At 34.0% G+C, this 13,873-nt stretch overlaps 2 protein-coding genes across 2 annotated transcripts; one reads left to right on the top strand and one right to left on the bottom strand.

The window, feature by feature from the left end:
- Positions 1-5,862: 5,862 nt before the first annotated feature.
- On the bottom strand, positions 5,863-7,670 carry LOC140987436 (transcription factor bHLH95-like). The gene is made up of 3 exons (XM_073455938.1): positions 7,216-7,670; positions 6,492-6,974; positions 5,863-5,978 (listed from the first exon to the last, which is right to left on the bottom strand). Exons 1-3 carry the CDS (start codon positions 7,615-7,617, stop codon positions 5,889-5,891), a joined length of 975 nt encoding a protein of 324 aa, XP_073312039.1. The 5' UTR covers positions 7,618-7,670; the 3' UTR covers positions 5,863-5,888.
- Positions 7,671-9,737: 2,067 nt separating this feature from the next.
- LOC140987125 (small ribosomal subunit protein uS9-like) lies at positions 9,738-10,459 on the top strand. Its single transcript, XM_073455532.1, has one exon. It carries the CDS (start codon positions 9,806-9,808, stop codon positions 10,238-10,240), a length of 435 nt encoding a protein of 144 aa, XP_073311633.1. The 5' UTR covers positions 9,738-9,805; the 3' UTR covers positions 10,241-10,459.
- Positions 10,460-13,873: the final 3,414 nt, after the last annotated feature.

Below are 13,873 nucleotides of genomic sequence, written 5' to 3'. Positions count from 1 at the left end.
AAAAGTAATACTCTTAGCATAAAAAGTAATACTTTTTCATAGATTACCCAACTAAGATATATGTCTCACAAAATACGACCCGTGAGATCGTTTTACACAAGTTTTTGACAAAAATAAAATCCGATTTATTTTAAAAATCCTTATAATTTATTGATGAAAGTAAAATGATTGGCTGGTTGTGTGTTGTTTGGCCATTGTTGAGAAAGGAGACAATATGTGATGTGAAGTAGATAAAGATAAGGGACAAGAGCAGTCCCAGATTAAAGTTGGGGATATTAATATAATGTTAGGCTGCATTGTCTGTGAAATTATTGTCACGTTATTTTATAATTATATTATCTAAATATATATTAATGTTTGTATATGTGGTGTAATAATTAGAAGATGTATGCATATCAAATAAGATGATTGATTGGGCAAAAATTTTATGGTTGAGCTTGCTTTGACGGGAATAATATTGCTGGGCCATGCATGCATACAAACCGGTCTATTAGGAATATGACTTGCACTCAACCAAGTGTGGCCCTTGTTTTATATATTTAAATACAAATATATTATACATATTATTAAATGATGGTATTTTGTGATGGGCTAACTTAGTGTATATATTGATCCAGTAAACAAAGAAAAATTGGAAGAAATAAAGACGTGTAGTCAATTAATGTCTCATGCAGTTACAAAAATTTTAAAATATTAATCATCTCAGAGTCAATTAATCAAATTTTACAAAACAAGAATAGGAGTACAATTAATTATCCTAAATTCATGTAAGATGTTCTTGTCAGTTTGTTTGCGCGTATAAACTTGGAAAATTTAAAATCTTTTAACAAGACAAGAGTCCAAGTGGGACAAATATACATTGCCTATTTATATATATGTGTGTATAAACTATCCAGGTTGGAAAACCTTGTCGGAGTACAAGGAATTTCGGAGTGGCGCAGACTTCCGGCAACCTCCATTTGCAGGTTTAAAGTCGTTTCCAAAGAATGGATTTCTTTGATTTCAAGCCCTTGTTTTCTAACAAATGAGGGACCTAGGAGAGCCGCCGACTCCAACTACCGTCCATGTAAGATCCATACGTATGTATGCTTCTCGGGCATAATCGTTGTCTCCGCACTTGCCTGCTTCGACTTCCTTTCTCAGTCACAATATGATGCTTCTAAAAGTCATCCTTTTTCCCGAGCAGCAGTTTTGCATTCTGGTGGTCATTTAAATCAAATACAAGATCAGAAGATACGTATGATGACTATATGGTATTCGCCGTGAGTAGTGGACTAATTCTCTATAGGTGTATGGTGATGAAGAATTTGAGAGATGGTCGAGTAATATATCCAAACTTCAACATTTGCAATCCCATCACAAAGCAATGTATTGTCCTACCTCCGTGCATTAGCGGGTATTGCAGTGTTAATAATTGGGGATTTCTAACAAATATTGAAGGCGGGGTTCTTAAAAGTTACACGGTAGTGGTGTTCTTCCTGCAACAGTGTAGATTTGAAGTATTATTTTCTAAAACTGGCAAGTGAGAGGCCTACACAGTGTCGACATGCTCACAAATTGACCACATATTCTTGTGATATCCAAGGAAGTACTACCCGAATCATCCTGAAGGTAGGACTGTGGTCAGAAAGATAAGGGAAGCTAGGATAAGAACCAGCTCGGGTACATCCCCAGATTTTCAACGACCAGGGAAGCTGATCAGATTAGCACATGCTTAAGTGAGCCGGGCTCTCGGCTTAGCCCGAGTGATGTTATAAGACTTGGAAGATAGGGCCTCGCACCACAATTATCCGCCCGAACACCTTGGTACATGTGTCATTTCCGGCTCCTCTACCGAATCATGGGAATTTCGGGGTAAATGCTCTTAGTAGAGAGTATTCAACATACTTCAAGATGAGAGTATCCAATGTTAGAAGGTCAATTAAAGTCCTCTTCGAGATTCTTAATAGGGCATGTTTGATTCGATCGGTCTATGGATCCTATCAGGGTAGCTACAAGCACCAAGTCTTCTTAACAGTGTGTGTCCATAGATATGAGATACCATGTCTCGAAATCATTAGCTTGACAATCAGTGCCCAAGACAAGACCATAGCAGTATGGGTCGCCACGCCTACTGACAAAGGACATGCTATGGACAGTATTCAGAGGACAGGGCGTGAGCAGATGTCTAATCAAGAACATGTTCTAGACACCATAATCGAGGTCATCTTCTCTCATATAAATACTCGGGTTTGCTCATTCTTTTGAAAGGATGAGATATTGCATTCTAATGCATTCAAAAAATTCTCTCTCAATTTTGTGATCTCTGTAATGACTTGAGTGTTGGAGTGACCACGTCAAAAACCATCTGGCGCCCTGCTGACATTTTCTTGTTGAGCGTGTGCAGATAGTCTGACTCGAGCTCATCCTAATCGAATTAATTTACAACTTTCGATATACCAATGATTGCAAATTCGATCGAAATATATGAGTTAAGGTATTGTACGCTAACCATAACTTAAGATTCTTGTAGGAACTATCAGTGATAACTAAAAGATCATGGGACGATGCTACTAGACGCTCTTATCATGATCCGATTAGTGAAATCAGACTTGAGTTCTGATATTCTTGATCAAGAAATTGATGAAAAGAATGTGACTAGTTAAGGTTAGTCCGGATAAGAATAAATGTTATTTTGAATCATAATGTAATTGTGCACTCACAGCTAGTTGTATCCCTGAATTACAGAGGGTCACACAAAAGTATTGAGTTCTGTGTTCTAGTTGAGATAGTCAAATTCAAGGAGTTGAATTTGGCGGCTGTAGTTTTATGGAGATAAAAAAAATTGCTTATAAATGAGTTTATGAGTGGTTTCCATGTCATAGAGGTTGTGAAAAGTAGCTTAATTGCAAATTAAGTGATGATAGTAGAACTACCTGTTTTAGTAAAATAATTTACAAAAGCAGCAACTGCTAAAAATGTATAAGTGAATTTCGAAATTTTTAATTTTCATTATATGAACAAAATTTGTACCTGCGATAAATCAACGTAGTCTGATCGTCGATCGAGATTATAATAAGTTCACAATTATTTATTTAATAATATAAAATATATTAATTAAATAATAATGCTATTTTTGGTTACTACTAAATGTACGTGTTCTCATGAAATATTCTAGAAGGGTCTAGAATTTATTAATCAATTGATAATTAATTAAGAAAGTAAATAATGTTATTTAATTTTATACACACATATATTATCAATAGTTGACTTGACATGATATATACTAATTGAGAATTTTAAGTAACAAAAATAAATGAATCATAATGGGATTATGATTATAAATCATAGTAGTATTTGGTTAATGTATTTTTATTAACACGTTATTAAATGTTGATAACATGAAACATAATCGAAAAATACAAAATTTCCTCATCTCCTAGAAGCAAAATTTCGGCGACCTCTTTAATTTCACAAGGAAATTTTGGCCACCCTTCTACCACCACCGCGCCGCCCCGACGTCGTTTCAACACTGCCGAATTTGTAAAATTCCGGCGATCCAATCTCGACGCTAAATTATTTAGATTTCTAATGCGATCTATATGAAGAATCCAATATCTAATTGTGAAACTTATTTGACGATCGAAGAAGAAGAAAGATCCATTCGTAGGGATTTACAAGAACTACCAACTCCGCTAATCCCAGACTGCTTTGGTGTTCAGCGTTAAATACACAAAGGTAAACAGATCTAAACGTCTTATGAATGTTTTAAAATATATGATGCCAAATAACGTTTTGAACGTCAAAACGAGAAATTTTAAACTTACTTTGCGCCTTAAGTGAGAGAAAATGATACTCTAACAAATTTGGTCGATGGCCGCGGTGTTTCTGTATGATTTGGGATTTGATGCTGCATTACCGAAATCATTGGACAATGTGGAACTGGTATTGATTACCTTGATGCTAGAGGATTCGATGAAGCCAAAGATATGCAAACGTTGGGTGGTGTTGTAGTATATTGTTCTGCCTAATATTCTCTGTCATAGTATCAAATCCAATTATCAACATGTATGCGTTTTGTGGCCACTTAACATTGTAACTAGACTCGGTTGGTTTGAAGTACAATCTTATTACTTGAGATGTGAAGCACTGATTAGAACTTCATTTCATTTGAGATAATATTTTATAAGGTTTTAAACTCCTAGGGGGTTTCTCCTGTCTTTAGAACCATTAAGAAAATGAAATGCTTTTCTTCTCATATGCCTAAAACATTTTCAAATTTCAAACTTGAAATTTGATTAGCTCATCCCATCTTAATCCCTGGTTCCTTAAATCTGTCATAGTCTTTCACATGCAGTACTATGGAGAATGTGCTGCCCATGCACTTTCTTGATTCAATTTTTTTTTCTTTTAAATCTTTTGTACGTACCTTTCTGTATACTGGCTTACCAAATTTTTGTACATAATTGAGAGTTTATCAAAGATGGTTTCTATTGTTCAATGTGTCTGTTCATGAGCTAAATTTGGTCATAATACTCTCCCGGAAACAAATTCACATTCACAGGGTAATGGACCTGCATGGGCTGCGGATATATAAGAGATAACTGAAATAACGTCCATGAACAGGGCATCATGAGACAGTTTTCTTTTGGGTCGAATTCTTGATTTGTTGGTTGTATATAAATGTTTGTATACAGAACCGCCCATGTCTATATGACCTCTTCTTCTTTGACAGTGAGAAACTCGAGAGAGGGAAAAGATATGGCATTCCTGGAACAAATACCATTAAAGTGTTTACAAATCTTTTGTGGACAAATATTGAAAAATATTATTTTGTATGTCAAAAATATTATATACTATTGTAAATATAGGCAGAGTTGATCAGCTTATCCGTGAGATTGTCTCAAAAGGCACATATTATAAAGTGTCGCGGAGAGGATTACGTTTTGATTTCGTAAACCGTATTTCAAAAACAAAAAAAGATAATATAGAATATAACTTTGTTGAATGAAATTGAAATGCTTTGAGTTATATGACACCGAAATCCTTCCACGCCTACTCTCCTGAACCAACAAACTGACGTGTAGTCGTCGCCAAACTTTTCTAAGTATTGTTCTGATATGTTTATATCAGAACTTTTTGTATTCTCACTTGTGCACACTAATATATCTCCCTTTATATCATTCTCAAATGTGATCTTCCATGTATATTATATACAACTTTTGTTTAAAAATTGAATGCCAAAGTGATTGACGTGTAGATTGATGTAGAGGAGGCATGATCTACTCCGCGACTCAATGTTTTATTGTACATAGTTTTGCTACGTTTTTCATCAATTATAGTGACCAATGAGGTGACAGTTAACTAATGGATGTGATGAATTATATCAAATTTATATATTTAATAGGTAAGTGTTATCTTATTAGTGAACACAAAAATGAACACGTAATTAAAATTTTCTTCGGCTTGCCATATTCTATTTATTTATTTTCTTATTTTTCTCCAGATATCATAATACTAATACTAATAATAATAATAATAACAACAACAATGCATGCCACCAAATTTTAAAAATATTAATTTTAAATCTTAATCAACTCAAGGTAGATTAATCAAAGTTTACTTATAAATTTCAATTGTGCTTAGTTTGAGGGCAATCGAGTGCTTGAAAAAAAACAGAGATTGGTTATTATACAAAAACTACATATGAAATTGCAATCTTTTGAAGACTATATATATATATATATATTCTTAAGCTATGCAATTAATTTTTTTCATGAAAAAATTGTATATTAAATTTGAGGTAGCAATGACACAAATTAATAAACAACGATTTAATGTTGTCATTTTATTTGAGTAATAATTATAATGATTTGCACATCATACACAGGAAAATAATTAGATATTAATTAAATAAGCCAAGCTAATATTTCTGCCGCAGCTTGCTTGCATATTTCTTCCCCTGGAAATTGGTCATACCCGGCCATATTAATGTTTGTCTATAAAACACACAACAATAATCAATTATATTATTCAAAAGAATGTGAAAATTTTCTATATTTAGTTATATCATGAATGGAAAAAAAAATCTAAATTAAAATTCTCATTTGATTTTTTAATAAAATTCTTGATTGATTTCTTAAAATTCACATTATATATGTTTGCTTCATTTAACAGGTTGAATATCTAACCAGTGTGTATATTGTTTTTAACTAATTAATATAGGGAAATTGCAATTTTGATGATCAGCCACTTTGGTAATTTAAATAGTGAAATTTCAATTTTAATTATCCATTGTTTTTGTTTTTGTCTTTTTTGTTATTGCAATTTTAGCTATTTTTCTCGGGATTTCTGACATGACAATAGTCATTGTTGACATGTTCGACACCATGTGAGTTGTGCGGGAAAAAATTGAATAAAACTGCAGATAAATACTAAAATAACAAAAAATTAAAACTAGGTATTAAAAGAAGAGCCAAAATCATAAAGAGAGAACAAGTTAGAAAACTAACGTGGGCATGAAACATGTACATGCATCTATTGGCATCAGACGAAACCAGAGCAGCAACCACTTCCATTCCATACTTCTCCATCACAAAACAAATGGCAGTCAGCAGGCCGGGCTTCCTCGGCCCGCACAGGCTGATATGTGCATCCTCACCACACACACTTAGCGTCACATTTGGCGAGGTCCATGTCTTGAAAAAGGCTGGGAACTGAGAGCCTGAAAGCAACATCGGGCTTCGAATATTAGGGTTTGATATTGTGACGGCCGAGTTTCTTGTTGCTGGGCCCTGCCCCTGATCTGCTAGAAATGCCTCTCTTGATTGGATGAATCCTAGATTTTGTCGATTGATTTTGAAGGGATCGTAGGTTGTGGGATTAGTTATCCCATGTTGAAGCTTTTGAACCTTCTGCTTCTCAAGATTTTGCAGGGTTCTCTGCATTTTTCTGATGTAGTTGATTGCTTCATCAACAATGGTGGATTTGTCTGCCTGGATTAATCACCCTCTTTGCCACATTAGTCCACCAAATTTATGCATGCAAATCATGAGACCAGCAATACTTATAAAACTATTACTTGATTTCTTATCTAATTTAGTTCAAAATAAAGCATTTTTTTTCTCCTGTCGAAAAAATATACGTAACATAAAACTTGTACCATATATCTTTGATGTCGGCTTTTTAATTATAATTTATAACTGAGTAATTATTTGAAAAAAAAAATTTTGATACCTTTACAGGAAGTTGAGGAAGCAAGGCATGAAGATTAGAAAACATGTTCCTCATCTTCTTTCTTCTCTCTCTTTCCGTCCATATATGCAACTCATGCTCGGATTCTCGGCAGCCATTTTCATTATCATCCTCCTTATCACCACCACCGGTTCCACCCTTACTCGAGGTGGAACTTCTCTTCCTCCCCTTTGCAGTTGGTGGTGCTTCCTCATTATGTGTCGCCGGCTTCTGCCCATCTGAGTTATTGCTAGTTTCAACGGACTTCTTCTCACAATTCTGTGAATCGTTAGTGCCTAAATTCGGAAATGACCATTCCTGTTCATCGTCCCACGAGAGGCTATCGTCATGGCTGCCATGCAATTTAACCATTGCTAACATGGCAATGAAAGCTGTATTATTCATGTATTTATACGTACATGTATGATTCAGAATCGTTTTGTATACGTTGAAGGGATTAGGCTCCGCATNTGTTTTTTTAAAAAATATATATGTATATATAAATTTGCAAATAAAATTCATGTTGGGTTTATTATTAAAAAAAGGATTAAATATTTATGGAAAATAAAACAAATGAATAAAAATAAACATGATCATGATATCGAGATATGTCAAAACAATTTTTGGAAGGCAAAAACTTATGTGAGTCGTATTTTGTGAGACAGATATCTTATTTCGGTCATCCATGAAAAAGTATTACTTTTTATGCTTAGAGTATTATTTTTTATCGTGAATATCGGTAGGGTTGACCCGTCTTACATATAAAGATTCATGAGATCGTCTCACAAGAGACCTACTCTTTTTTAGAAAAAGATAAAAATAATTTTTTTTACCAAATTTGTTGATTAAATATTATTTTATATGTATGTATATACGACCATCATTAATTTTAAAGACGACCAATTAAAACAAATTGTGCGCCTAAGCTGTGGTCCAACTTGAGAACAAAAAGCATTGCTAAAGAGTTACTTATTTTATTTGCTAATTTGGTAACAATTGAATAAGCACACTATGTTTTTTACTTAGCCAATCATATATTGATTATTGTGCTCCAAGTGAGATGAACGTTTTTGTTACATTTATTAGCAACATTTCCCACGATAGGGACAGGATCATTGGCGGAGTCACATTCATTGGCTCGGGTGGCTCAATTTCTTTTTTAAAAAATTATATGTAAATTTTATATAATTTTTGATTAATTTGATGTTGATCAATTCAAAATATTAAAGAATTTTAAATTTTAAAATTATAGTCTTGGTAGAATCATATTCCTGACTCCGCCGTTGGACATGATAATGAATATAATATAATACTACTCTTATATTTTAAAATCCAAGGACATAAATTACTTATATATATAAAAAAAAAAACTATAGATTAGAAAAACATTACAATAAATCGTTTAGATAAATAAAAGTAAACAAGTCGTGTCTCGTTTTATCAATGATGAATTAGTGTGTGAATGTATGAATTATAACACACCCCATTTATCTCGTGAGAGTGGTAAAAAAAAGCACGTAGTTAGGGTGTAAGAGATCCGTTTTTTTTAATATAGTAGATCTCTTGTGAGACAGGCTCACAAATATTTATTCGTGACACATTAAACATGTTCATATTTACAATAATAAGTAATACTTCTGACATAAAAAGTAATACTTTTTATAAGTGACACAAATAGAGATCTGTATCACAAAATTTTTTTTAAAATATTTTTAACAACGATGAATTGTTACAACCGCCTTTTATCGTGTGTATGTTTACATGTGAGGATTGTTTAACTTTGTATAAAACGTGAATACTTACTGTTTTACATGAATTAAAAGCACTTTTCACTTCTTACCGAAACTTTTAAGTAGGACGAAAGGAGCGTAAGTTCCAATAATTACATTGTCATATTCGACAAAAGTTACCCAACAAATTGTTCTTAGTCATTTATTTGAAATGGAACCTCCAACATCTTATGATACTCCTATATATTAGATTAGATTCAGACAATAAAATTTTTTATTATCTCTATTTATTACCTAACCAGAGATTTCAAATAAATGAATTTCAAAATGCATTTATGTTATTTAGAAAAATAAGATCATAAATTTCAAATCTACCTTTTGTATGTTTATATATTATTTCATGTTAATTAATATATAAATAATGATGTCATTTGAAATTCATTCTACTTTGTATAACTAATTTGTAAATGAGTAATATCTGAATTTAAGATTTGATCAATTGTAAACTATAATCGAAATCTATGAATTTCAAATTCATACATCAAGTGCAACCTATACTTCTTTCCTTTATTAAATTTCTTAGGTTAATTCTAATAGATGTAGCATACTTTGTACCATAATTTCATGAATTAGAGGATTTCAAATGTAAACATCCTATAAAGAACAAACTAGAGGTTTGTTAATGAGGACTGTGCTGAGAATGGGGGGCCCAATCTAATATTATCAATGGGCCTTGATATTTGATCCATCGATCTAAGGCCCAAGAGTAAGTATTTCATCCGAATGCGCGAAACCCTAGTGGAGTACTTCGATCTCTCACCACCGATTAAGGTTACCCTCCGCCGCAGCTAGAGGCCTCGACCATGGCGGCGCCAACCGAATCCGTCCAGTGTTTCGGGCGTAAGAAAACAGCCGTAGCAGTCACCCACTGCAAGCGCGGCCGCGGATTGATCAAGATCAACGGAGTTCCGATCGAGCTTGTCCAGCCAGAAATACTCCGCTACAAGGCGTTCGAACCGATCCTGCTACTCGGACGCCAGCGCTTTGCCGGTGTTGACATGCGCATCCGTGTTAAAGGAGGCGGTCACACGTCTCAGATTTACGCAATCCGTCAGTCCATCGCGAAAGCGCTTGTGGCCTTCTACCAGAAGTATGTGGACGAGCAGTCAAAGAAGGAGATCAAGGATATTCTCGTGAGGTACGACAGGACTTTGCTCGTGGCTGATCCTAGGCGCTGTGAGCCGAAGAAGTTTGGTGGACGCGGTGCGCGTGCGAGGTTCCAGAAATCCTACCGTTGAAATGTTGGTAGTGCTTATGCATGTTACTTCTTAATCTTATGTTCCTACGTTACTCCTGCGATGAAATTGCTATTGTCATGTTTTGGATATTTTACCGTTTGTTTTATTTTATGAGAAAGGATTGTATTGTAGTTTTTTTCGTAATGAAGATGATATTGGGTAATTCACCTTATGTTTGTCTAATTTCCTTGTTAATGTTAAATGTGCGTTTTGATGTTTCGTCCATGGCCGCCGTGTTTTTGTATGTTTTGGGATTTGGTGCTGCAATAAAGGAATTATTCGACAGTGTTTTTGTGTGATGCTGCAATAGCGGAATTATTCGACAATGATGAATTGTGGAACTGGTATGATTACCTTGAGATTAAATGATTCGACGTAACGTGAATAGGCCGCCGTGTTTCTGTATGTTTTGGGATTCGATGCTGCAATAACTGAATTATTCAACAATGACGAATTGTGGAACTGGTATTGATTACCTTGAGATTAAAGGATTCGACGTAGCCAAAGATATGCAAACGTTGGTGTAGTGTTGTAGTATTGTTTTGCATAATATTCCCTCGTAGTATCGAATCCAATTGCCATCTCAACCTGTTGTGCTCGTTAATCATCTGCGTTTATGCTTTTGGTGGCCATTTAACATTGTAACTAGACTCCTCCAATCTATGGGGGGTTGGTTTGAAGCACAATCTTATTACTTGAGATGTGAAGCAATGCTCAGAACTTCTTTTCAGTTGTGAAATAGCCCTTTCTAATATTTGCAAACTTTTATAAGATAGTATATGGATAGGGTAATTTTAAACTCCTAGGCGATTTCTCCTATCTTGAGAACATGTGATAAAATGAAATGCTTCTCTTCTCATGTGCCTAAAATATTTTCAAATTTTAAACTTGAAATTTTATTAGCTCACCCATCTTAATCCCTGGTTATTTGACCCCTTTGGATCTGATTCCTTAAATCTGTCATAGTCTTTCACAGTATGGAGAATGTTTTTCCCACTTTCTTGATTCAATTTTTTCCTTGTTTACGACTACCTTTATACTGGCCTACCAAATTTTTGTACATTCTTTTAATTTATTAATCATTGAGAGTTTATCAAAGATGGTTTTCTATTTTGTTCAATTTGTTCATGAGCAAGATCTCCCATGTTTGCTTTCTCCTTTGTTTGAGATGATGATCAGAATGATAGATGCCCATTGACTAGTTGATTACGAAATACCTCGGATCTTATTCTATGCATGTGTCACGGTGTTGGGACATATTTTCGTAAAACATGGAGATTTTGGGCAGTTATTTGAGTACTTATTTTTGGATTGGGGTAGGCTTATTTTTTTCACTATCACTACCGCAGCTTTGATGCTTGGAAGGTAGGGGATGTAAACATGAAGATTTTGGGCAGTTATTTGAGTACTTATTTTTGGATTGGGGTAGGCTTATGTTTTTCGCTATAACTACCGCAGCTGTGATGCTTGGGAGGTAGGGGATGTAAACGTGTTATTACTCCTGTTTTACTTTTGAATTTCGAGATAAATAACTAACACCTAAATTTTGTAAAATTATCCTGGAAACAAATCAACTAGCTTAAACTCCATTTGTTATATAGCTGAAATGTTAGGTAAAAAATTGATAGAGCTAAAATCTCATGAGATTTTGTAATAGACAGGAGTAGTTGTTAATTTTTATGGGGAATTTTAGCAAATTTCAAAATGTATTGAGATTTTTGTCCCAGTGTCTTTCATTAGCTTGAGATTGATTGAAATAATCTGAGGTGGAATCTTGGCTTCAGCTGGGGATCCCGCTCGAATATGGTTTTGTGGCTTCGGATGGTTCAAGTTGGATACCCCATATGTCCGGGTAGGTAAGTTTTCTACATGTTATGATGTGTTTTGGGTACCCAACTATCAAATACCTGGTAAGTTTATGGTGTTACGTAGAAATTTTCTTTCGTGAACGTAAGTATGTCTATCTACCNATAATTACGATGGTGGTAGGGTTTTTGTTTTAACGTGGATTTGAACTCACGTCACCACAATAATGTTAGAAATAACATTTTGCAAGTAAATTCATATGAGAATCACGTGTAATGAAATTCCTAGAGAGTATTTATCATAATTTATGGTTGACCAAGCTGGTAAATTTCTGGAAATTAAATTATTTTCTTCTAAACTCGTCTCAAAAGTTTGGAATTGGGAAAGAAGATTTATAGTGAATAGAGCTGCGGGTGCTGTATGTGTAATTTGGTGAAAAGAAAGCGGTGACATTGATATCATATAAATATGAAAATCAGTTTTTTAGGATATATATATATATATATATAGTATGCATTATATCAAAAATAAAAAAAGGGTAATTACATTAATCATTAAAGATCTATCGAAAAAATCTTAAAGACAAAAATTAAGCATATCTACTATTTCAATACCAAATTTTGATTCAGTTACAGGAACAAAATCAAATTTAGACAATTTACAAGATAATTTTCTCAATTTTCTCTTCTTTTTTTTCCCCCTCAATTCAATATGTCAATCGGGAGAGGAGAAGCTCACCCTAGCCCTTAATTTGTTGGTTTTCTAATGCAGGCAATCACTTTGCATACGGTGAGTTATGCAGGAGTGGCTGACTTGCAAAATTCTCGTGGCCAAAGATATAATAATACCACAGCCCAAACTTCTAGCCAAGATGCGTTGCACCAAATGAAGGAAGCTGCCGATCGAGGCATTACGTCCTTGAAACTCAAATGAATTCATTCATTCTCTATTGAACTTGGTCTTCAACATCAAAGATTCATGCTATGTATCAGTACTACGTCGGATTTGGAAAAAAATCTCTCATGTTTTGTGCTTACAAGAATTCGGTTCAATGTGAAAATGAAGTATTCGTTTATATACCTTCAATCTTGCTACGACCCTCGCGCGATATCATCTGAAAAAATTAATTCAATGGTACAAAAAAATAGAATAGCATTTTTAACTAAATTTAATTTTCTAAATGGCTTTTATCACATGGTACCATGAAAATCGATTTCTAATTGTTTAATTACGATGCTTCAAACAAGATTTCAGGTCCACTATATACCAAAGTGCTGCAATGATCAAGGAACCAAGTTATTTTGCCGATACCGAATTCGGGGGTTGTAGTGTAATTTTCGGTTCAGGTTTCGGAGATCTCAATCAAACAAACATATTAGAGGTGCGTATTGTGCATTTAATTTGTTCTGATTTTGTTCTCATTTATAGAGTTCAAAATTAAAGCATCCTAAAATTCGTTATTCTTGTGACTTGAAGTGTTATTATCATAAGAAGAAAATCATTTTATCTTGGGAGACGTTTGTCACATACCATAAACTCCGTGTATGAGGCAAATTCGTCTTAAAGATGTATGATTTAACTATATCATAGATTTCAACCGAAATTATTTATAGATTCTATTGCAATAGAAGTTGAAATGAAGTTCTGTCAAACATAAATACCACACCGAACAATGGTTTGATACATGTTAAACTTATTGATCTGTCAAACAATCATTTAGTTGGTGACATCCAGTCTACAATAAACAAAATATATATATCGTTTCGTGAATCGAATCGTGAAAGAAGTTTGTTTATTGTAGAAGGGATGTCACCAACTATATATATA

The sequence above is a fragment of the Primulina huaijiensis genome, chromosome 11, assembly GCF_012295235.1.
Source record: "Primulina huaijiensis isolate GDHJ02 chromosome 11, ASM1229523v2, whole genome shotgun sequence".
NCBI classification, from domain to species: domain Eukaryota; kingdom Viridiplantae; phylum Streptophyta; class Magnoliopsida; order Lamiales; family Gesneriaceae; genus Primulina; species Primulina huaijiensis.
Note: the sequence above shows the minus strand (reverse complement) of the source record. Positions and strands in the feature narration are given on the sequence as shown.